Source organism: Euprymna scolopes, chromosome 26 (assembly GCF_053919585.1).
Source record: "Euprymna scolopes isolate OS-2025 chromosome 26, ASM5391958v1, whole genome shotgun sequence".
In the NCBI taxonomy this organism is placed as follows: Eukaryota; Metazoa; Mollusca; class Cephalopoda; order Sepiida; family Sepiolidae; genus Euprymna; species Euprymna scolopes.
The window spans coordinates 51,094,531-51,120,644 of NC_136507.1; the positions used below are offsets into that span (position 1 = coordinate 51,094,531).

Below are 26,114 nucleotides of genomic sequence, written 5' to 3' on the forward strand. Positions count from 1 at the left end.
ATAAATAAATTGAAAATGAGAAGTAAATGAATGGATAAAAAAAAGCGATGAATAAAATAAATAAATAAAAAGAACTTAATAAAATAGATGGATAATCTAGTTCTGCCAGAAAAGAAAAAAAAACAATCATAAAAACCAAATAACAGTGATGAGGACATAATATTACTTCAGATCAAAGTGAAGACTTAGGCCAATAAACAACCGCCAAGTTAAAATACCAATACCCTCCATTGCTACAGCTTGACCACATGAAATCATACTTCTGCCCCCTCTTCCATCAACCCTCACCCCTACTTCCTTCCTTCACCACACCTCCCTCCAAAATCCCTATTGCTCACATTCACAAAGTATACACCAAACTTTCTTCCAAATCGTAAACCACACCCAGATATCTTATGAAAAAAAAAAACAAATGTAATCTTGAGTTTCTTTTCAATATTGCTCCTTTTTTGGCGGTCTGATGAAGTGGTCTCCTTGAACTAGGATTCTACTGAAACATAACATGTCAGAGAGACGGATGCACATATGTAACCAATAATGTTTGTAATAAACATACTATATACCAGCTCTGCCCTCCATTGAGCACTCTTTAATAATCACACAGGTCTCACTGGATTTAATTTTAGGGAACTAATTTATACAATCATTATATATCCCTGGTTTATCTGTGTATAATTTTAAATTTTATAATTAGGATTATTATTATTTTATTATTAATATTATGATTTTTCTTTTCCGTTTTATATATTTATATATTTTTATTTTATTTCCTTCGTTTTTCTTCTTTCTTTTGCACTTATGCCGTTAGCTTATTTTACTTTTAAATATCATGTGACTGACCTCCTGATTAATATATGCTGCGAATTTGTTTCCAATTTTCATTATGGATTACAGTTTTCTATAAGAAATATCGCCTGAAGAGGTCTCTAGTTACTTGTAACTGGCTGACCAAGACATGTTCATGAATATGTAGTGACATATTAATGCTTATGTAAAACAGATAAAAAGTACATTTTGCTCTACTTCGGTAGTTTAGGAAATGAATTATGTTTTGAAAAAAAAAAAAAGAAAAACGTTCTAATTAGCTATATTTTATACTTAATTCCTCAAGTGTCCCATCTCTTACTTAGTTTCAGTCTATTCCTCTCACTCTCTTTCACTGCATGTTGTTTGACTCCTTTTGACTATTATGTAATATGGTATCTATCATTCTTGCTTCTCTCTCTCTCTCTCTCTCTCTCTCTCTCTCTCTCTCTCTCTCTCTCTCTCTCTCTCTCTTTATCAACAGTCAAAAGGTAATAAAACGAGCTATAAAACTTGGAATAAAGATTGGAATAATTCATTATAAATCAAAAGAAATATGAACACAAGTAGTAATATTATTTAACCTATAACGAGAGAGAGAGAGAGAGAGAGAGAAAGAGAGAGAATGAGCAAAAAAAGTGACTTTTGGCTTTATTTATTTATTTTTTTGTCAAGATTTTCTGATTCAAACAATTTCCAAAAATAATATAACAGGTCATATTTTTTCTAGAACATTGTACAAAATCAAATAGATGATCAAAATCTGAGCAAATTCTAATAACAATAACCTATAATTGGAGTAGGGAAGGGGCTTAACTCATCATCAAAACCAAATTTCATAAATTCATATTTACGTCTTTATTTTTTTTTACCTCTACCTCACTTCTTGCCATGTCAACATTATTTTATTGCTTTTGAGGTCTTTTTGGTGTTGCCTCACTAGTATTAATGATTTTCCTAATTGATGTGCAGCATAAAAAAATGAACATTTTAGAAACCCAACATGGATGGGTACATCAGCTATGTCTTAATCAAATATTTTGATAAAAGAGTTAAGAATAAATGTTTAAGCTGATCACATAAAATGACAGGAAATAAAAACATTTAAAGAAAAAAAATAAAAATAAAAAAGATAGAAACAATAAGGAATCGATCATTAGTTCAGTGGAGACAGATTATCTCTCTACGTATTCGGATGATTGCATAAGCTACAGTTGACAAGATTAATGGAGATTAACAGCATCGCCTACAGAAATATACATATATCTAAATACTACATCCAATATATAAAGTTATCTTGTCGGATTTTTCATGTTGGACCTAAGTAGCACTGCATCTAAAAAAAATAAATAAATAAAAATCGATATTTGATTCTAACTAGTGATTTCTTTCTTTTTATCCTTATTCTTTATTTCATAGTCTTTAAATAATAAAAAAAGAAATTTGCTCCATTTGTTTTTCAAAAAATAAATATTTAAGCAAAAAAATATTATTAGAATAGAGAAAATTTTACTTTTTAGCTTAAAAAAGGTAAAAAATATAATAAACTAGCATTTCGGCCCGGCGTTGCCCGGGTGTTTAGAGGTGTATGCTGAGCAAAAAAAAAAAAAAAAAAAGTCAATTTTTTTAAGTTTGACCCCTATTATGACCCCTTAACAGTTATTATTTTGGGCTCAAATTAAGTTATTAAGTTAGATCCATGTCCAAGGAACCTATATCTAAAGTTTCAAGTGTTTAGACACAAAATTGTCAGAGGAGTTTGGTAAAGTTCTCAAAGGTCAAATCGTTGAACTTTGACCCCTTAACAGCCAAATTTCTGGCCGAAAACTGATCATGTTGATTTTCCCAAATCTCAGTACCCTATATATAAAATTTCGAGTCTGTAGACTAAAAATTGACAGAGTTAATGCATAGGGAAATGTACACAGACAGACAGACTGACACGTTCACGTTTATAGATATATAGATTAAGTTTTAAAAAATAACTGCAAAAATGCCATCAAGTTGTGATCCAGTCAAGAGATTTGGAATTGAATCCAAATATCATTTCATCATCTACATGTTATTAAATTTCCATTTTCTTTTCAAACTTTTTATCATTGTTATTAGCAAAAATATGTTCTATATAATGAATAGACATATACTCCCTCACCCTCTCCTACAAAAGCGGATTTAATGTCTGGTGTAACGTCACAGGGACAAACAAGCAAAGGAAATAAATAAAAATCCAAGTCGGCATTTTTTCTCTTAACAAGTTTTTTATTATCGTTATAATTGTTTCAACATCAATTAAAAATCTCTCGCCATCGTCCCTCTCACCCGGTATACACTTTTCTCTTTGACCTCACACTGGCTGCAACCTTTGCATGTCCATTCTCTTTAACGCCGACTGTTTCTTCCCAAGCACGTGCTGTATTTTTTCTCCTTTTTCTTCTCATGCACACTTCCTAATTAGCATATCCGCGTTTTTCGGCTACTGCTGTTAATCTCCTAGCAAACCAGCCATCCTTCACCACTGCTGACATCTTCCAATGTGCTCATATGCACTATGTTACACTGGGAAGATGGCACTGTGACAAACGAACAGATCCTACACTACCTTCTCTTACTGACTTGACCATTAAAAGATAGTAGTAGTAATAGCATAATTTTGACTATAGACAGATACCAAATTTCCATTGGTAATAGATTATTATTATATAGCTCCTTGGAATCTACACCAACAGGACAAATGAGGACATTTCAGATTTCCTCAGGATCAGCAAGAAGATGGTAGAAAATGTTAGTTTACTCGTTACATAAATCCAATTATGGATAAACATCCATTTATTTAAATTGTTTTCTTTATTTTCCAAACAAGGGAAACAACAAAGGCACAGAACTCTCATATTTCAATACAAGGGAGATAACTTAATGCTGCTGGTGTATTCTCGGGCCTTGATAAGTGGTGATCACTATGTAAAAAAAAAAAAAAAAAAAAAAAAAAAGACTACATTTCTGTAAAATAATAAAAATAACAATAACAAAAGAAAAATAAATCATTGCAACAACAGAAAAGGTCAGAAAGGAATTGAAAGAATCAGGATTCAACTAGGAGGCAGCATCAAAGAGAAAAATGCATGTTCGATGTTCTGATATCATTAGAATATTTAAATTTGTTGCTAAAGTGGATGTCACCCTCACTTCTTCCTTGAAAATTCTAGGCTGAACACCGAGGGCTACATTATGTTCTGAGTGAGGATCTGAAGCCCTGGATTGACCAGTTAGCTGCAGCTAGGCCATACATATAGCAATAAGATTTAGTATCTAGCCCAGTGGTTTCCAACCATTGTGCCATGGCACATTACTGTGTCATAAAATGACTACTGGTGTGTCGTGGAATGATTACTGGTGTGTCATAAAATGATTACTGGTGTGTCGTGAAAAGGTTATAGATAGAAATTACAAATTGTTATAGGTGAAAAACAGGGTTCATATTATTATAACTGAAGTTATTTTTTTAATGAATACCAGCTTAAACATTATTATTTACATTTTCTCTTCTTACTGAACAAATGAGATCACTGAATGGTTTAAAGTGGCAGTTGAAACATATGTACCCACGCACAAGTTCTATAGCAAACCCCACTCCCCCTAATGGTTTACTTCTACTTGCGCAACTGTCATTGCTCAAAGGCAACATGCATACCGCAGATTTATCTGACATAAATCCAGTACAAATAGACAAAAGTTTATAGAAGCTAGAATTAATTGTAAGAAGGAAATAGCCACAGCCAAAAGAGAATATACCGAAACCACCAGAAAATGCATTGAAGTGCAGAAATTAGGAACTTGTGACTTCTGGAAAATTTATAACAGTGTAGTAAATAATAGGCAATCAACAATTCCCCCACTATCCAACAATCTGAGAAGGCTAATCTGCTTGCCTGTCAGTTTGCTTCCCACTCTACTTTGGACCCAGCAAACCACTCCCTACTAGATTTTCCTCTGCGGACAGAAACCACACTAGATGACCTGAAAATCACCCCTTCTCAAGTACATGATATCATAAAAAACCTAGACACCTCAAAAACATGTGGATCTGATCTCATCCTGGCTGTACTATTAGAAAATGCTCCACGGAGGTTGCCCAAGTTCTCTCCAAACTTTTCAACAAATGTCTTAATGAATCTTGCTTTCCAAACTACTTGAAAACTGCTTTTGTGGCACCAGTTAACAAGAATTCTACTGAATGAACTGACCCATTAAATTATCGCTTTTCACCAGAATATTTGAGTCCATAATTAATCAAGCTCTAGTCCGCTACTTCAACGCTGCTAAATTTCTGTCTGACCAACAGTATGGATTTAGACAAGCCTGTTCTACTGCAGATATCCTAACTTAAATCTCTGAACATTATACCATGCACTGGATAAAGCAGGGGAGGCTAGGCCAACAGCCCTAGATATATCTATTTGACAGGGTATGGCATGATGGTCTTCTCATGAAAATCAGATCCTATGGTATTACTGGAGAAATACTTAACATAATTAAATCCTTCTTAAATAAGAGAAAAATTCAGATTGTCCTCGATGGTAATACATCAAAACAATATGATATAAATGCGTGTGTACCTCAGGAATTGATCCATGGACCGTTATTCTTCCTGATATTCATAAATGACTTTTCTAATAAAATTGTCTATATATATATTTGCTGACGACACCACACTCTATATCAGACATGAGGGGAAAAACAAATGAACACGTATCCAAGGCAATACCGGAAACTCTAGAGGAAGACCTTCAGTCTGTAGCAGAATGGGGACAAAAATGCATACTGCCAAGACTAAGCTTCTTTCCTTTAATAAAAACAAGAAACCTGCTCAACCATTAATAGCCATGACTAATGATACATTACCTGAAAGTACTTCATTCATACTCCTTGGCTTAATGTTCACAGGGAACATGAGTTGGAACAGATACATTGAAGACATTGCCAAGGCTGCTGCAAAGAAAGTGGGCTCTCTCTATTGTGCTAGAAAGTTACTTACGCCCAAGAGTATCCTGTACCTCTACAAGGTCACCATTTGCCCATGTATGGAGTATTGTTGCCACATTTGGGCTGGTGCATCTGCTAAGAGTCTCTTCAACTGCTGATCGATGAAATGTTCCATCTCTCTGCCTGTTTTATAAGTATTTTAATGGTAGGTGCTTCAAGGAACTACACACACTTGTCCCTTCTCGATATAAATACTCCTGATAAACAGCAAAATCCCATCCCTACACAGTAGAAATTCCTAGATGTAAGAAAGCCTTCTACTCTAATAGTTTCTTCCCTAGTAGTGCTAAACTTTGGAATTCCCTTCCGGGTTCCTGCTTCTTGGACTGTACTGACATGCAGAAGTTCAAGCGTAATGTAAACAGATATCTTACTGCTCAACTCCCTACATAGTATTCCTACAAATCATGTCCCACATAGTAGCCCCCTACATGAAAGTGGCACTGTGCCTTATTTGAGGTGAAAAGGCAATAAATAAATAAAATGTGTAATAAATCGTTTGTTTAAATTGTTAGATATTTTAAATTTTTGTGAAGAACAAACGTTAGTAAGCATCATTAAATATTCATTTAAAGATTCATTTTTTATGAAAGGTGTGTCGTAGAAATTTAAAGAATTCAATAGTGTGTCATCATGTAAAAAAAACTTGGAAACCACTGGTCTAACCATACCAGCCAGAAGACTCTGGCTTGGCTATTAAAAACCTTGCTGAGCACACTTAATCTGATATCTGGCCTCAGCTCACCTGACTTACTGCCTTAACTTATTTTTATGGGGTACAGTGGAATAAGACACCAATCTGCAACACAAAAGACAAGCTAACGGCTAGGATCACCAAAGCTTTAAGTCTGGAAGCAACAACGGAAGCATGCAGCTGGTTCCGAGGTTTCCTTAAGGTTGTAATCAATGTTAATGGGGAAAGTGAAACTGACAGAACAAGTCAAGAGGACAAACTGACTCAAATTTGAAAAGTAAATCAGAAAAAAAAAAAAAAATAAATAAATAAAAAAATGAAACTCCTGTGTTTTTTAGACAGTAATCTTGCAAACAAACATCACCTACATCCTGTAAATGTCATTGTCACTATTAGCTGCGCATTATTAAACTGGGCTCATAAGGAATGTACATGACTACAGGTTACAGGCTTCTGTAAGTTTGATTTACATAAATAAATGCTTGTAGGAGTTTGGATGAATTAAGTGAGATTAGCTTAAAAAAAAAATAATGCTTCTAAGAAACAGCCTGTTACTAATCGACAGTCGCCTAAGCTCTTGATTGCAGATTTTTTTTTTTCTGATATGTACTGAAAAATGAGACAGATGTGAAGTAATAACAGATTCTCTCTCTCTCTCTCATATATATATATATATACTAGCAGACCACCTGGCATTGTCCAGTCATAAAATATGACTAAATGTGACATTTTTGTTAATGCAGATTTTGTATTTTTATATTATATTGGACCCAATATACAGTAATGATTTAAAAAGTTTTTTAAAAATGACTCGTACACCACTACCGAGAATCAAAACCAAAATGTTTAGCTTACGATTTACTTATTCATTTGACATTGATGCCTGAGCAATGAAGACATGTTTGCTGCAAGGCTAAAAATTAAAACATGATCCAATAGCTATTACATTACACATGCATCGACCTTCACCTGGCAAATTCCATTTCTTTAATTTTTACACAGATTTTCCTTGGCTAAAACTCAAATATAAAGTTTTACATGAGTACGAATACCCTATATATTAAGTTTCATGTCTGTAGACCAAAAACTGACAAAGGAGTTTGGCAGATAACATTTTTTTAAACAATAATATATATAGGAAGAGGTCTGTGTTCACTTATAACCTTTTTACAAGTATAAATCATGTAGAATATCTGCATGAATATAATTACACGTAATAGTTAACTAAAGACGATCATCTCATAAGAAAACCGAAAAACTAATAGGGATTAATTAAAATGAATGCTTAAAAGAATATGCAAATAAGTTAGATATTTCGCAGGTGAATGCAATTCCATGACCCATATATAACAAAGTTGCATTTTCTTTTTAAATAAATAGAAAAATGTTTTTAATATGAATATCAATACACACACAAAAAAAAAAAAAATTATAGGAGTATATATATATATATATATATATAACTCTGAAGGGTTATTTACTGATCTTTCACTATTCAATGAAACATGTGTAAGATGTAATATAATAATTCAGACATTTGAATAAAAAAAAAAAATTGAGTTCATGAAAGTGAATTAATCACATCTTTTAATTTTTGGAATGATAGCTAATGGTGTGTGCGTATACATATATTCAAACATTCTGCATATTTGAACTGACAATCTTTTTCAAAATTCTTTTCTACTAATAATAAGGTACTAATAATATCTAAAATTATAATTTGCATCATATTTTTGTTTTAATATCTTTAAATAATAATCTTAAAATAGCTATTCCTTTGCAACACTAAGAAAGGTGATTCAGTATATATTCAAGTGAACGTGACCAGCAGCTGACTGAAGTATTAGTATTGTTTGTAATGTAAACAAGAAGGCAACTGTTTTTTTTTCTAAGTGATGAATTTAATGATAAAAATAATTTTAAAATTTAATAATAAAAGTTGTCAATAACACAGGAATCAATATTTCTATAGGAAACAGAAGTTTGGTTGTGTCACAATATCTATAAATGATGCTTAGTGCAAATAGGGTAAGGTCTCTTTTAAATGTGTGTAATTTATAGTGACAAAACATTTGTTTAAATTGCTATGTCTAGCTCTTCAGCAAGCATCAGCAGAAACTAACTTGAAGTATTAGCATGGTTTCAAACAAGACAGCTGTTTTTTTTTAAATAATTATAAAATTGTTGTGGTATGAAAGAGTCATTAAGAAAGACTTGGACACAGATATAATTTAGAAAAAAAATATTTGTATTTACAAAAAGACAGAATATATAGAAAATGACAGTTGTATTACTTAGTGCCAATATGGTGTACTAAGAGATACATAACTCCCTTATCCAAGAGTGGTACGTCATAATATATTTATACTGTTTAGAAGAGTTCATATATATATGTATTGTATATTGAGTCTTCCTCCACCCTAAGCCTTTTTACACTGTAAAAAAGTTATTAATCACAAAAGTACAACAGAAAAATTGTTCTTATAGATAAGATTAGATGTGCCTATGATCTATTGATTTTACTTTGATTTCATTCAAAAACTGATTTGAAATAAATACAAAAAAATAGCATTGCTATTGGCAGCAAGAGAGAATCACCTTATCCGATTTCTCTATGAACTCTTCAGACTATTCTTATGCATTATTTTATTTATTTAACTAAGATATATTAGTTTTCATTTAAATTATCTCCCTTGAAAATTAATTAATGTTTTTAAAAAAGGTCTTGGTAATTTATCATTTTTATTATTAAATCACTTGAATTAATTACTACTAATATCAACAAAAGTATTTCATTCATATATACAGGAAATAAGACAATAAAATTACAAATGAATAACACCAAACATTAATTTACTATAAACTGCTTAAAAAACATTTTTGTATTAAGATAATTTATTTTGCTGTTATTGGCATTCTATATATATATAGAAATTACCTATAACATTTGGTAGAACATTATGGTGTACTCTCCCATTACATGATTGTCTGATTATAAGACGTCTCCACAGATGAATTTCATTAGTCACTCATGTGTTGTAGGGAGATATATCCACTCTCTCCATCAAGCAGGTCATGACTGTACAGATTACTGAGATGTGTTATGGGTCACAGATCTACACGATCACGTGTTTCAGTCTAGTCTACTTTCCTAGGATTGAAAGAGATGATTTTGTGCCTTTCTCAACTGTTAAAGTGATGCAATAGCACATGTAGAACTCTGTTCCAATAGCAGCAGCCAAACAATTTTCTTCTATATATTAATGTATGTCATTTTGTGTGTCACGCTTACATCTGAGTGACTGTTATTTAATTGTAATGGATTTCCATTTCTTGTAATAAATAATTTTACTAAGAAGTCTTCATAAGTTTTGGTTTCAGTTTCAATTATAGCTGATGGTACTAAAGTAATCTATTTTTTTTATAAATAATTTTACCAAGAATTCTTCATAAGTTTTGATTTCAATTATAGCTGAAGGAACTCAAGTTTATATATATATATATATATATATTTATTTTTTTTTATTTTAATAAGTTTTGTTTTCGGTTCAAGCTGATGCACCCAAGTTATATGGATATATTTTTGAAATCGCAACTTTATAATATATAAAAATCGATAGAACATTAACTCTATAATAGTATATACAAAATCTACAACAATTAAAATATCATATTTAAGTATACTTTACAACCGGGATATGCTGGGCGTCCCTACTAGCTTAGATAAATACTTTTGCAGTTTTAACAAAAGAGCTACAATAATATCAGAGAGTCTCCATTTACGCTGAACATCTACAGAATGCCAACATCAATATTTTACATATGAATTAGTCCCCTGTGAAATTTCCACAGGTCCTGCTAGTAAATATTTAATTCTGACTGGTTAATTATTTGCAAAATACTGAAGTTTGATTACTTAAATTGGAATTCAACAAATCAGAAAGAGTAACTGTTAGTATTGCTATATAAGTGAAAACGCAGTCAACATTTACAGACTCAACTTGCCATACGAATGCTTGTCAGTCACAACACGACTACACAGACTGTGCAGGCAAGTTAAACAGTCTCATTAGTTGGCAGACAACGCAAGATACAGTTATGAACTACTAAATATAGTGACAACTTATACACACAGTTCCACAAACAAGCCCATACAAATACAGACAAGCAACACTTTCTTCATTTAGAATTCTTATTAAATATCTACTAACAAATCATAATAAAATCAATTCATTTATGTATGGATGCATTTTGTTATTCCTTAGTGACATATTTGGTGACACTCAACTAAAAAAACACAGTACTTGACAAGTATGCCGTCTCCTCTACATATTTGGTAACCCTGTTGTCGATGGTCCTTTTACACACACACACACACTAATCAATACTACATATCTTGTCGATAACCATGGCAATACCAGACCACATCCTCAAATTGATAGACATATGCAAATTAGCGGAAAGGATATTTATAAGATGGAGACCTTAACTGTTACCTTGCAACTTTAAATCATCATCAATGTGAAATGCAGATATTACTGACCAGGCTCAATGTTGCTTAACTTAAGATTTAGCCTAATAATGGTTGTTACATATTTTTATTTAATTTTGGTGTCTTTTGGCTAAGAGCTTCTATTCTGATACTACACTTCATTTTTTCTGTCCTTGATCAGTGAAGTAGAAATCCTTTTAGACAGAGGCAATTTAAATTTTTGTTCTATTCCAACCTGTCTCTTTCTTCTCCTTAGATGAAAAACTAACTTAGTATCTGCCCTTTTTTGGAGGCAAGTAAATCATACCTGCTTCCAAAAAATAGATCATGATGATGATGATGATGATGATGATAGTAGTAGTAATAATAATAATAATAATATTATTTCTTTAAGATAAATGAAAATAAATAACAAAAAGAATATTTCCAGGGTTTATAATTTTATAAAAATCGTTTTATTTTTTAGTTTTTTTTATATATTTTTTAAAGTAAAACATTAGAAACATTGGAATACATACCTCTTTCAACTACTTAGATTATCTTTACCCTAAAAAGGGCGGCGTGGATATGAAGATTCTTCAAATATCATAATATATAGATTATTTATTGTATTAATGCAGTAATTTTATACACTATTAGTCTGACTGTAAGGGATTATTCAGAATTAAAGGCAACACCGTGGATTACCCATTGGCTGATTAGTTAAATCCTGGGTTTTATTGATTATAGTGAATCACTGCGCTTCATACCTACATGTGCAGTGTAAATAAACGAACACTAACATGGCTGAGGTTGCATTGAAACAGACACTGTGACCAAAATATGGTGTTCATCTGGCACCCGTTTGCAGGTGCAGATCTGCTGGGGGCGATGACACCATGAATCAGAAGTTCGTTATGAAATACTACCAGGATCTACGTTCTTATTACAGAAATTCTCATTTGAGATCAGCTCTCAGAGACTTGATTCATTTTACTCAAGACATCTACGAAGAGGCTGCAATCTTAACAGCAGACACTTTTCAAGAGTTTCAAGAATTTATGGTAAGTGGCATTCGCAATTTATTTGGAGAGGAAAAAAAAAACAGTGACAGGTTTAATGATAAATATTTGGCAGAAAAAATGATAGAAACATTGTTGGAACGTGATATTTCTCTCAGCCAAGTAAAATGGATTTTTATTGAAGTTTTCATCATCTATCATCATTTTTATTGTTACTTGGATCAAAACAGCTGATACAAGAACATCTATTTTTTCATTTTCTTTTTTATATTAAGAATGAAGTTATAAAATAAATATAGTAACTGTACCTACCTGGTGTTGCCAAGGAGTAATTTTCGCTTTACCTCTTTTTTTTTTTTTTTATTAACTTTTTCTTACAAATTCTTATATATATTTTATTAAAAAGGATTTTAAAAGTCAAATTTAATTATTGTAGTATCGTTTGGTCATTACATTATTACCAAATTGTTGTAAAATTAAAACTAACTTTGTTAAGGCAATACTTGAAACTAACTATAAAATCATGGAATGTAAAAAAGCTTACAAAACTTTAAAACTTTTAATACATGAGGATTTGCTACGAACTTTAAGGCCGGCTTAAATGACTGTTTATTCGGCCATTTAAATGCTTCAAAATACCTCCTAAATTTCAAAAGATCACAAAGTATGTCATTCTTTGTATTTTTTAAGATTAAAATAGTTGACTTAAAATGGTTTCTGGTGGATTAAATTTTGTAATTAAATTATCTTTTTAAATAAGATTTAAAATTTTGTTTTATTTTATTTCTTGTTGCATTTTTAAATTTCATAAATTTTCAATTAATGATAAACAGAAAAATGTGCATGAAGACACAATGACATGAGAAATAGATATGTAAAAAATTATCATACAATTTTATTATTATAGAATTATTTCTTCAAAATACAATTGGATAAAACATCCTATTGTTTATGAGTATAAAAGGAAAGACTAAATATTTCAATTTTACGTTTAATCTATGCTTACATTTTTCCAAATTTTAGCATTTCAGCTTACACCAATTAACTTAAATATGGATGATAATACCTGTTAAAGTAAATGTAACAATTAAAATATTTTTTAATATCAATTTGTTATTTAGAAACCCAATATAAGGCAAGATTTTTTTTTAAATAAACATTTATTTGTTCATAATCTAAATTTTTGGTCATATAAGGATCTGCAGAGATTTCTTTTTTCTTCTTTTTTTTCTATCACCAACAAAATGGACTATAAATAAATGAATACTTATTTTTTAAATATCCTGCACTGAACTGACTTTCTAAATTACAGATTTATTCAAATTTAAATAAAGCTTCCAAAGAGGAAAATCCTTTTAACCAATTCACTCTATGACGTGATCTCCTTAAGACTTGAACAATAAAAATATTGTTGAAACAACACAGACTTTACTCTTCCATTTACTATTGCCACATAGAAAGATGAAGAAAAAAATAAAAATAAATCTATGAAGAAGGTCATAGAAACAAAAATTTGGATTATAAATAAATAAATGTTTATTTTTCTTAAATCCTACATTGTACTGACTTTCTAAATTACAAATTTATTCAAATTTAAGCTATGCCTCCAAACAGGGAAAAAATCCTTTTATTTTCTTTAATATAATATTCATATATAGAATATTAAAAATCCTTTTATGCGAAATAAGGTTTATTCAATTAAGATGACATTTTGGTGAAATGTATACGTTCTCCAGATGTATAAAAGTCAATAGAAAAAGCTGTTATTAATTCAAGGAAAACATTACAAATAAAAAACTAAAAAAAAACATAACAGTAATCTTGGGAAGTTTCTTTTCTAGAAATAGAAATAATGTTTTTGAGAAGAGGAAACTTTCTCTTGAAATATCCAAATATTTTTCACCATTACAAATTATTAAGACTAAGTGAAAATTTACTGAAAAATAAATAGATAAGATTTTGAAAAATATTGTATAGTCTCTATTTATCCGTTTTTATTTATGTCTTCTTTCACTGTTCTGCTTTTTTGCAGCAATCTTATTAAATATACATTTAATTTAAAAATAAATTCTCCTTCTCTAACGCCCCATGTTTTTTTATCTTCTGGTTCTCACAAATTTTATTATATTCAATTCATAATGTTTTTTCTGAATTAATCTCTTGTATTTTACATATCTGAAGACGGTACATATTTACTGAAACGTTATATGAACTAAAGGAATCCTATTTCATATAAAACGTTTTTCCAGTCATTATTTATAACAATCATACTGTTGGATACTATCTCCTTTTTCTTTATATCTCATAAATAAAATAAAGTCAGTTGATTTTTCAAAATTTGTCATCAATTGCTCTGAATCCAACAAATCAATATTTAATTCTGTCTAGTTAATTAGTTTGCTTCTTCTACCATGTTCTTTACAACACAATATTGTATTTCGCTTCATTTTCTTAAAACAAATGCTTGTACCGGCTAGGAGGTTGTTATAGTGGAGATAATTTTCATTATTACCCTAAACTGTTTATGACTGTAATAGTTTTCATTTCAATTAATTTGGGTTTAAAATAAATCTCAAACTTTTTATTTCTTCTAATTACTTGTGTAACACAATAGGTAAATTAATGTTTCTTCAAGTTAATAATTACAATATTGTTTCCATGAAATACAAGTTGTCGATCTATAATTTTGAATCATAAATTTTACAGGATTGAAAAAGCTGCTTCTTAATCATGAATAATAGATTTTTTTTTTCATTTTCGTTTATTATCTCTGTATTAATTCCAAAAGATTTTCATCTAAACACCCCACCAAAAAACAATTACTGTTCTTTTACAAAAAAAAAAAAACAACAAAAAGAAAACACAGACGTTAGTTTCAATTTTCTAACTTCTATTTCAAAACAAAACTATACTTTCTTTCATTTGCAAAAGGCAAAAAAAAATTTTTTTAATTTTAATTTAAAAAAAGAGCGAACAAATAAAGCATATGTCATTTACATACAGATATTTCCAAAGAATAAATTTTTGATTAAAGAAACAACATAGTTTTAAAATAAAAAAAAAAGAACAAATTTGAACTTACAATATATGCTAATTATCAATTAATTTAAACCTTATGCAACAAAGATACATGTCTCTTAAGATCAAATGGGTTAAATCTGTTTTCTTATACAAAGGAGTTTTCAGCAATTACTTTTAACATAAAAATAATTCAGTTAAGTAATATATATCTCATTAACATATGAGATAATACTATTAATCCCTATCTGATTAAAAAATAAAACAAAATTAAAACGTATTTTTAAATTTCTATTTAAAGAATATCAAATTTTCCAATTGACTATATCTTAAATTATTTTTCTCTGGGTCTTCTGCCAGCTGGCAATGTGCAAGTATCAAAGCCACATAGTTATGATGAAAACATGCACATAAAGTTGCCATGTATAAATATAATTCCGAGTTGTTTGTATGCGTGTCATGGCATCAAAGTTAAATCGTTCTAAGACCCAAACTCACCATCATTTAATATCGTCACTTTCTATCCGATACCAGAAATTCTTGAACTTTTGACATTTTTAATATTCTCTTTCCAGCCAACCAAACGATACACATAATAATCTGAACCTTTTCACTACCAGCAACAAAAATAAAGAAGAAAGTGTTTCTGAATTTTTGAGATGAGGATTAAGAAACACTCGTCTAGCTGTAAACACTATCAATAATTTCCCCCACTCTTTATCTGTGCCTAAACCTAAACGTAGATTCCATGAACAAAGCTTCTTTCTTAGAACTGCACGCCTATGGAATTGTCTTCCGTTTTCCTGCTTTCCGGCTGACTACAATATGGTTGTGTTCAAGTCTAAAGTAAATAAGTTCTTGATGAGCCGTTCCATATAAGTTATTAAATTTACCAAATTTTCATTACTAATGATTACTATATTGACCAATTTCTACTGTACACTCTTTAACCCTTATCCTTGAGTGGCCTCTGGGCCTTGATAATGTGGTGATACCTTTGTAAAAAAAAAAAAAAAAAAAAAAAAAGATAAAGTACTAAATAAAATTCAATTCTAAATAACACTTGTTTGAAGATTACAGGTTCAATCCTCACTGCAGGCAATACTCAGATTATAATTGCAAATTACTTAGAACTATTAGAATGAGAGCATGTTACACCCATAGATTAAATAAAGGTTTCTGTTAAAAATTCCATGCAGATTCTCGAGTTCGTGAGAAAGATTCCAGAATTTGACAGAATATGCCTGTAGAAGGTCCGAAGTTAAATCAGCATGAAAATAATTCTCAAGATGAGAAAAGTAGTTTAAAAAAAAAAAAAATCAAATAATATTAATTATCGATCCTCATCTAAAAAATTTAGAAACTTAGAAATTTTTTTTATAATAAAAGAATCTACTTAATTCAAAGAAAACATTTCAGGCTTTCACATTACATTAAAATATAATTTTAAAGATGAAGCAAACATTAATAAAAAATACATGCTCATAATTAATTTTTAATTCATAAAACTCATTTTAAATTTCTTTAAACTATTTAATAAAAACCCTATTTAGTTCCATTACCAATGCTAAAGTGTAGTATCTTCTAATACCATACTTAATTTTTTCTCTCTTCGGTCAGTGTAAGAAAAATCCTTCTCGACAAGGAAATGGCAAAAATACTAGAGACAGACCTCCAATCTGTAGTGGAATAGGGACAAAAGTGGGTGGTCACATTCAATGCTACCAAGATTAAGCTTGTTTCCTTCAATAATTACAAGAAACCTTATCTACTACTAATAACAATGGCCAAAAACACATTACCAGAAAGTACATCCTTTAAACTCCTCGACCTAATATTTATAGGGGACATGAGTTGGAGCACATACATTAAGAGCATTGCCAAGGCTGCTGCAAAGAAGGTGGGCTCTCTCTACCATGCTAGAAAATTACTTACGCCTGAAAGTATCCTGTACCTCTATAAGGCAACCATTCACCCATGTATGGAGTACTGTTGTCACATTTGTTGCTTGTCTCTCACTGCTCGACAGGGTTAAAAAGAGAGTCGCCAACCTGATATGTCCTGAACTGTCATCTAGGCTTCAGCCTCTGTCCCATCGACGAAATCTTGCATCCCTCTGCCTGTTTTACAAATACTTTAATGGTGAATGCTCTGACGAACTGCAAGCACTTGTACCTCCTCGACGTGACTACCCCCGACAAGCAACTTTACAGTAGAGATACCTAGGTGTAAGAAAGCCTTTTACTCCAATAGTTTCTTCCCCAGAACTGCAAATCTTTGGAACTCCCTTCCGGGATTCTGCTTTCCCAACTGTACTGATATGCAGAAGTTCAAGTGTAATGTGAACAAACATATTTCTACTCATCTCTCTTCATAATGCCCCCGCAAATTATGTCCCCGATAGTAGCCCCCTACTTCAAAGTGGCACTGTGCCTTGTTTGGGGTGAAAATTGAATTAAAAAAAAAAAAAATCGGCAAATATTTTAGGGGAGAGTTCTGTTAGACTGCCTGTTTTTAATGCCAGGAAATCCATATACCCAAAAAAGCACTCCAGACAAAAAAATTAAAAGTTGCTGCAGTCTAGAAGGATTTCTCTTTCACTGACAGTAGTATCAGAACAGATACTACACTTTAACTGTAATTCTATTTTGAAAAGTAAAATAAAAATAAACTAAAAAGAAAAAATATGTAAAGTCGGTCAATATTCAGAGAGGACGTAAAAACAAGCACCGGTTTTTATTCGTGTGTGTGTGTATGTGTGTGTGTTTAATATGGAAGTCAGACGATTCTGTTTCATTTTTATTTGGTTGTAATTGATTACTTAATTTGAGTCACGCGAAACGAATCTTTGAGTGTGAATGGTGGCGGACATTAGCGAGCAGAGGCGGGCATAAAAAAATGTGTCACCTCTAAGTTAGATAAGAATTCGTTGTGCGTTGTTTGTTTTCGTTTTCTTGGCTGTCAACTATACTGCGTGATTGCCGTTTCATTCTTTACATTTATTCAATTTGTAAGTTTAATTCAAGATGCAGTAACAGAGTGAAAATATCGTAAAGATTTAATTTAGGAAAACAATGAGATTGACAGCCTAAGCACATGCGATAAACAATTACGTATAGGCGATAAAAAAAGTTTTATTTAATATTGTTAAATAGACTTTTTTCGGTTGTAATAAATATTGTCTGCTCTTTAGGACTTCCGATTTCTGCTCTACAGACGGAGTAACGGTGACAAACAAGACATGGTCCCTTCTGGTTTATAGTTATCTTCCTCTCATAAAAGCACCCTCCCTTTTTCAGCATAGAATTTTTTTGTCCGCTTCCACCCGGTCTAATTATTCAGCCATTTCGATGAAACTGGAAGTAAAAAAGAGCAGATAAAAACAATGCTTTAAGAATTGTTGATTTTCATTTTTGAAGAAGCGTCACTTTTTTCTTGAAGTGAAAGTCTTTTACTTTTTTTATGAATTTGGATCGCCGTTCCCCGTTTAGTTTGGAGTTCCTTTCCAGAGATTTTTTTCTTTCAATATTAAAATTAGCAAAACAAACTACTAATAAATTAAATGAAATCTTTATGAATAAATTTTTACTTTGTTACATTTTAAATTTCAATATAATTATAAAACTACAAATTGTATCAGAAATTACGTATATTTTGAACACAAATTTGGGACGTTGGAAACGTACATATCAGTAACTGTAGCTACTAAAGTACTCATTTAGTAAAAAAAAATAACTAATGGAAATTAAAATTCGATTTTAAATATTAAAAAAAAATGTTTGAAATTAATTTAGCTAAAATATACGTCTTTTTTATTTTATTTTTTTAAAGAAAATATTTGAAGTGATAGAAAATCACGCAGAAAACAAAACTAAATTGACAAACCAACGGTAAAAACAAAAATTGTAGATTTAACTGCCGACGACAATGTCGATTGATTAGAACAGTAAATCCATACATCTGTAAACAAATAAATACTTATTTCAATCTAAAGATTGTGTTTTTAAGAGAAAACTTACCAAGCTGTTCGTCCACACATGGTTTTCTAACGATTTAACAACCTGATGGATTTGAGAGTGTTTTTAAATCAGTAGGATATTAAAAATAGGAATTACGAAACACGCGGTAATAAACCAATCATCGTAATAATAAACACGTGTGGAAGGATTTGCACCAAATGTCACTTTTTCTCGACTTGTCTGAACTTGTTCTTCGACTCAAATGAATAAGTTTGTCAATAAATATGGCATATACGTATGCATAGAGAAATGTTTGTTTTTGTTGTTGTCTTTGTCTACACTATCAATACAAAGGGAGACAAAATTAACTTTCAAAGAGTTATTTGACATAAACAAAAATAATCTCAACGAAAATATACAAAAATGTTGCACGCGACCAGTTCCACTTTTTTATGTGTGCGAAAAGAATCACTTAACCGACATTGCCTTAATGGTTCATTTGGTAAATTCCTATTTTAGTCACGTAAATGATTCTTAAATAATTTAATGTTAAATTTTAGCAAAGAGGATTAATAGTTTATAGCTACCTAACTCGTTCATTAAACATTAAAATTATCGTTTATTTAGAAAAAATGGCGTCCATGTCAAAATTTGTAGTTTTTAGAAACATGACATGACATACAATTATCTTCCTTTTCGACCATTCGCCTGAGTGATTTTTTTGTTATTGTTTCAATTTATTTATTTTTTTTTTTTTCGGAAATTGGAAACGTAATAGTGAGAAAGAGTAATAAATTCTATATAACTGCATGATATTTCCTGTTTCTGAAACTAATACTTTGACAGGGATAATATTTTTCTACAAGTTAATTTAATGCGTCTTAACAATTAGTAAGTTATAATTTTATAAGACGTTGGTTCAGTTAAACAATAATTAAATTAACTTTCAAAATCCTACAATAATAATAATAATCATAATAATAATAATAAGAAGAAGAGTAGTGGTTGATGAGCAGAAATCAGAAGCTCACAGTATTAATGCTGGAGTCCCTCAGGGCAGGGGTTCATCCTGGGCCCAACTCTCTTCTTGATCTACAATAATGATCTTCCAAAGCACATCTTTACATCATTTGTAGACATTTATGCTGATCACACTGCCATCTATGGTAGCACATCAAAGACCGTAAATGATCAAGTTCTCTCTGATTCTCTCTCCTCTGATCTTGAGCACGTGGTGGTACAATGGGAAAGAGGTGGCTGGTTACTTTTAATGCATCTAAAACCAAGCTTTTATCTTTACATCATCAATGCTCTGATCCCCCGTCTGCCATCAAGTGAAATGAATGGCTCTCGTCTTGGGGAGGCTTCATGTTTTGACAAGCTTCTGAGCTTGACCTTTACTCCTGATTTGAAATGGAACACATACATCAAATCCGTTTCCAAGGCCGCTGGAAAAATTGTGGGATCCTTTTATCGCTCCAATAGATATCTCACTGCTGATGCAATTCTTTATCTATATAAGAGCCAGGTACGTCCAAGGATGGAGTACTGCTGTCACATCTGGGCAGGAGCTGCTACACATTCATCATATTCTCATATCATTTATCTCACTGCAATACACATCCTCAATCCTCACTGGCCAGGCTTCACTTCCATATATTATTACACTTATACACATACTGGATAGATTCTTCTCTTGGTTGACAACTGTACTAAGATCAGATCCAAGTAGATATATTCTGTTCAATTATGCACTGATACTATGGCAAAATTATGAACACAAAATTCTCCCCAACTGCGGATAAAATTGCAATTTGTATTCAAACAATAATATACGATGAACCATTTATGAGAGACATGACATCTTTGCATTAAATAATCCTAAAAGGATTGATATGCCTTAAAAGAGACAAGGTAAACAACAGAAGTCATATTTATTAATCATTAATCACTATACAATTAGTGGCTGACCACAAAATCATAGGTTTTTACCAACTTGAACCGTTTGGTCTCTCCCATCCGGCTCTGATTACACAGTGCATCAATACAAAATAGAGGAACAGGTTCTAAAGTTAGATGCAGTGAGAAGGACGGAAGCCACCGTGGCATGTCTTAAATAATTTTTAATTCATTATATACTAGTTGAAATACCTGTCTACAAAAGTTATGATTTAAAAATTACATTCATTATATTTCTTTGAGTTGACATGAAAAATGAATTGCTTCCTGCTCCCTCTAACAAAAAATGAATTTGATTTCTTCTTAGATCATTTTTATTCAATTAAAATATTTCAGTTATTTTATAAACTGAACTAATAATCACCTCTAGTGACCCCAGATGGAATCGAAAGAAAATTTTAATGATGTCTTTAGATTTTGTGAAAAATTTAACTCCATTGAAACTTATTTGAATATGTTTTAACCGTTAACACACACACGCGCACACGCACACACACACACACACACACACATATATCTTTTATTATATAAAAGGAACTTTGTCTGCATGTTTGTGAGTTCATTCCCTATTGATTTTAAAACGGCGGGTCCATTTTTTAAAAAATTTCATACAAAGGTACTTGATGTATCTGGGAATGTTCTTATGTAGGTTTTGTATCAGATGTGTCAGATAAGTTTCGAAATTTAATAATCGAAAAAATCCAATTAAAGAGGAAGTCCAATTTTGACCTAAGTTATGCAACCTAGCATCACAAATGCACATGCAGAAAGGTCCAACCTATAAAATCAATCATAGATTCTTTTATAAGACAGAGGCGCATTTGAGATGAATGTTTCTTTTTAGAGCACAATTGAACCATGATACTTGACTTTTGAACGTTTAACTTTAATTCAAGTGATTATGTAAACATAATTTCATAAAATCAACAGTTGCTTCTTTGATAAGACAGGGGTGCGTTCAAAAGGTGTTTTGTGAATATATATATATATATATATATATATATATATATATATATATATATATATATTGTGTGTATCTGTGTGTGTGTGTGTGTGTGTGTGTGTGTGTGTGTGTGCATGTGTGCACACGTAAATATACATAATTATTCGAGGTATATGCATATAATTAAAAAGGTTTAAACTTTCAATTTGAACTAATCTGCTTTCTGACAAACAGTACGGATTTAGGAAATGTCGTTCTACTGCAGATATTTTAACAGTCATCTTTGAACGCATAAACCATACACTGAATAAAGCAGGTGAAGCCCAGGCTGTAGCCCTCGATATATCCAAGGCCTTTGACAAAGTCTGGCATGAAGAGCTGCTAATGAAAATCAAATCATATGGTATAACTGGATGAATATTAAACATAATTAAATCCTTTGTAGACAATAGGACCATTCAGGTTGTGATTGATAGACATTCATCCAAGCAGCATAACATTAATGCAAAAGTGCCTCAGGGGTCGATCCTTGAACCACTATTATTCCTGACCTCCCCAATAATATTGAGTTCGAGATGGGTATATTTGCTGATGATACAATGCTCTATAGCATGCATGAGGGGAAAACGGATGTACACAAATCCAAGACAATGGCTGAATACTTAGAAAATGAGCTCCAGACTGTAGTTAAATGGGGACATAAATGGATGTTGACATTTAATGCTAGTAAGACTAAGCTGCTCTCCTTTAACAATTACAAGAAGCCTCTCCAACCGATAACCATAACAAATAACTCTCTACCTCAGAATTCTTCCTTCAAACTCCTCAGCTTAACATTCACAGGTAATATGAACTGGAATAAATATATCAAGGACATTGTGAAGGCTGTTGCAAGGAAGGTGGGCTCCCTCTATCGTGCTAGAAAACTGATCACACCTGAGAGTATCCTGTACCTCTAAGGCCACCATTCACCCATGTATGGAGTATTGTTGCCACATCTGGGCTGGTGCATTTACTACTAGTCTCTCTTATTTGGATAGGGTTCAAAAAAGGGTCTCCAATCTAATAGGTCCCACTCTGTCAACTAGGCTCCAAACCTGTCCCATCGCTACAATTTTGCATCACTGTGCCTGTTTTACAAGTATTTTAATGGAATGTGCTCTGATGAACTCATTGCACATGTTCTCTCTCGATGCACATATTCCCTATAAACCCACTTGGCAACAAAATTACACCCCTTCACTGTTGAGGTCCCTAAATGCTAGAACGTTTTCTACTCAAATGGCTTCTTCTCTAGAACAGCGAGGCTTTGGAATTCTCTTCTTGCTACTTGCTTCCCAAACTGTACTGATATGCAAAAGTTCAAATGCAGCATAAACCAACATCTTAATCTTTCTTGGACATCGTCCCAATTAGTCGCCGCTTAAGTCCAAGTGGCAACATGCCTTGTTTGGGAGTGAAAGTGAGTAAAAAAAAAACTTTTTAAAATGAATGTTTCTGTTTAGAGCACAACTGAAAGATAATAGTTGACTTTTGCATTTTAAACTTTAAGTGAAGCCACTGTTTATAGATAATTTTATAAAAATCAACAGTAGATTCTCTACAGTGCAATATAAACTACAATATATTATGGATTAAGTCACCACGGAGAGACACATGAAGCTTCCTCCTGGTACATTGCTAGGGGGGGGGGGCATAACTAGAGCAGGCAATCAATTGATTTGATTAAAAAATGGGTAATTTCACTGATTTTGATGACAATAAAAGTATGAGAGGTTGGAACATTTACTGATCCTCATTTAATTGCAGAAAACATCGAGTCTCCTTGCTAGTATATATATATTAAATCCCCGAAACAGTGTTTCATGGTAAACAACTGATGATCCCTTAAAAAATAAATTATTACTGGTAACATAGTAAATTCGAGAGAGCAAGTTGATGCAGTGATTGCAGATGATTGAATGACTTACTGACTAAATGGTTTTCTAACGAATGATAAAAATATTATTTTTTTTTTGTATAGTTTTAAAGGTTAAAATCTTTCAAGACTATATGTGTGTGTGTGTGTGTGTGCGCGCGCGCGTGTGTGTGTGTGTATTAGGATGTTTACTTGTGTATGTTTGCATGTGTGTATATATATATATATATATATATATATATATATATACATATATATATATATATATATATAAAATAAAAATTACAATTAAATTTACCAAAATGATCCAAGATGGTAAAATTAAAGTATATTATAAATATTAAAGAATCAATATTTATAAAGTTATCTCAGCCAGATGTAAAAGCTCAATAAAACCAAATAGGAGATAGAGCTTATAATACGAGCAAACAGTTAATAAAACATGTTAAAAAACACTTTGAAAAAGAGTTAAAAACATATTTAATCTGAAAAGGAAACACTAGATAAGTGGATAGTCCTTAATCTGCAGAGTTTCGAAGAAATACTTTCCTTCTCATCAGAGGGTAGGAATTAGCAAAATGCGGGATCGGATTTTGCATGCAAAAGTATTTGATGAAACAACAAGTAAGTCAAAGATCTTACTTGAAAACAAAAAAGTGAAACAGAGGGAATATGGTGAAGAAAAAAGTGATTACACGTGAATGGATAGTCTGGTGGAAGATAAATAATCCAGTGACGGTAAAATCCAAAAATATATAACTTCAAGAAAGTTAATTGAATTTCCATTTGCACAAGTAAAATCTAATTCGTTGGATTTTACTTGTGCAAATGGAAATTTATTAATATTATTGGAATTTTTTTCCTTTTTTCCTTGTACACATTTTTGTGAATTTTTCCATGGATTTCTGCCTTTGGTTTATTATGGACCATCTTCTTCCAATTACGGGATTTTTGGATTTTACTTGTGCAAATGGAAATTCAATTAACTTTCTTGAAATTATATACCGTCACTGGATTATTTATCTTCCACCAGACTATCCATTCATGTGTAATCACCTTTTTCTTCACCATACTCCCTCTGCTTCACTTTTTTTGTTTTCAAGTAAGATCTTTGACTTACTTGTTGTTTCATCAAATACTTTTGCATGCAAAATCCGATCCCGCATTTTGCTAATTCCTACCCTCTGATGAGAAGGAAAGTATTTCTTCGAAACTCTGCAGATTAAGGACTATCCACTTATCTAGTGTTTCCTTTTAAGATTAAATATGTTTTTAACTCATTTCAAAGTGTTTTTTAACATGTTTTATTAACTGTTTGCTCATATATATATATATATATATATATATATATATATACAGTTACACACACATATACACACACACACAAGTAAGCCTCTTAATTGGAACATGTTATGTTCTCAACTTGTCTCAACTTAATAGGATTGTTCCAATTAAAAGTAGCAATGTCTATCATTTAATATGGAATGAAAATTTTTATTAAAGTGATTAGGAAAATTGACGATTTCCCAAAATGACTTGTTATTCTTAAATATTCGGACAAAATCTTTTTTTCTGATTGAAAACTGGGATTGTAAATAAAAGAATTTGGAAAATTCTCTATTTGTTGAAAGGACCAAAATTTACTAAGAAGAGACATTTAAACCAAATCAGGAAAAGATATTCCGATATTGTAGACGATAAAACTACAGAAGAAGTAATGGATATTGTGTTACCAGTCCACAAGTAATTTCTCAAAGGTGAATACTGAAAAGGAAAAATAAAAACACTGACTTTATGAAAGTCAACCCCAAGAAGAAAAGATATTGACTCTTTACAGAGTATAGATTAAAAAAATAAATGGATATTATATTAGGAACTAGCATGAGTGTCCGGCGTTGCCCGGGTGTCTGGAGGTGTATGTTGAGCAAAAAAAAAAAAATTGGTCGTAGGAAAGCAGGCTTGAACCTGCACCACAAAGGAGGAAAAGAAAGGGGAAAACCTGACGTCTTTGCTGTTACGACCACTGCCAGACCAGAAGTTACGTAGGTTTTAATTAAGGCTAGACAATCGAAAGGAGAGGATGACTTTTGAAAATATCGACGACCCCCCCCCTGTAGAAAAGTGCCCAGTTGGAGGTGAAGATATTAATGATTTTAGCCAATCTTTTTGATATTTGTCGTCTGAAAGGTCGAACTTCAAAACGATACTGATCTTGTAAAAATCCGTCACCTCTGTCGAAAGTTTTAGGTATACATACATACATACATACATACATACATACATACA

At 31.5% G+C, this 26,114-nt stretch overlaps 1 protein-coding gene across 1 annotated transcript in view; it reads right to left on the reverse strand.

The window, feature by feature from the left end:
• The window catches only part of LOC145248035 (abasic site processing protein HMCES-like), a 77,649-nt gene extending 58,186 nt beyond the window's left edge, over positions 1 to 19,463 (reverse strand). Inside the window, exon 1 of the mRNA XM_080109759.1 lies at positions 19,069 to 19,463. Coding sequence (XP_079965885.1) covers positions 19,069 to 19,088 — 20 coding nt within the window. The 5' untranslated portion in view covers positions 19,089 to 19,463. The remainder of the gene's footprint in view (positions 1 to 19,068) is intronic.
• Between the last annotated feature and the right edge of the window lie 6,651 nt (positions 19,464 to 26,114).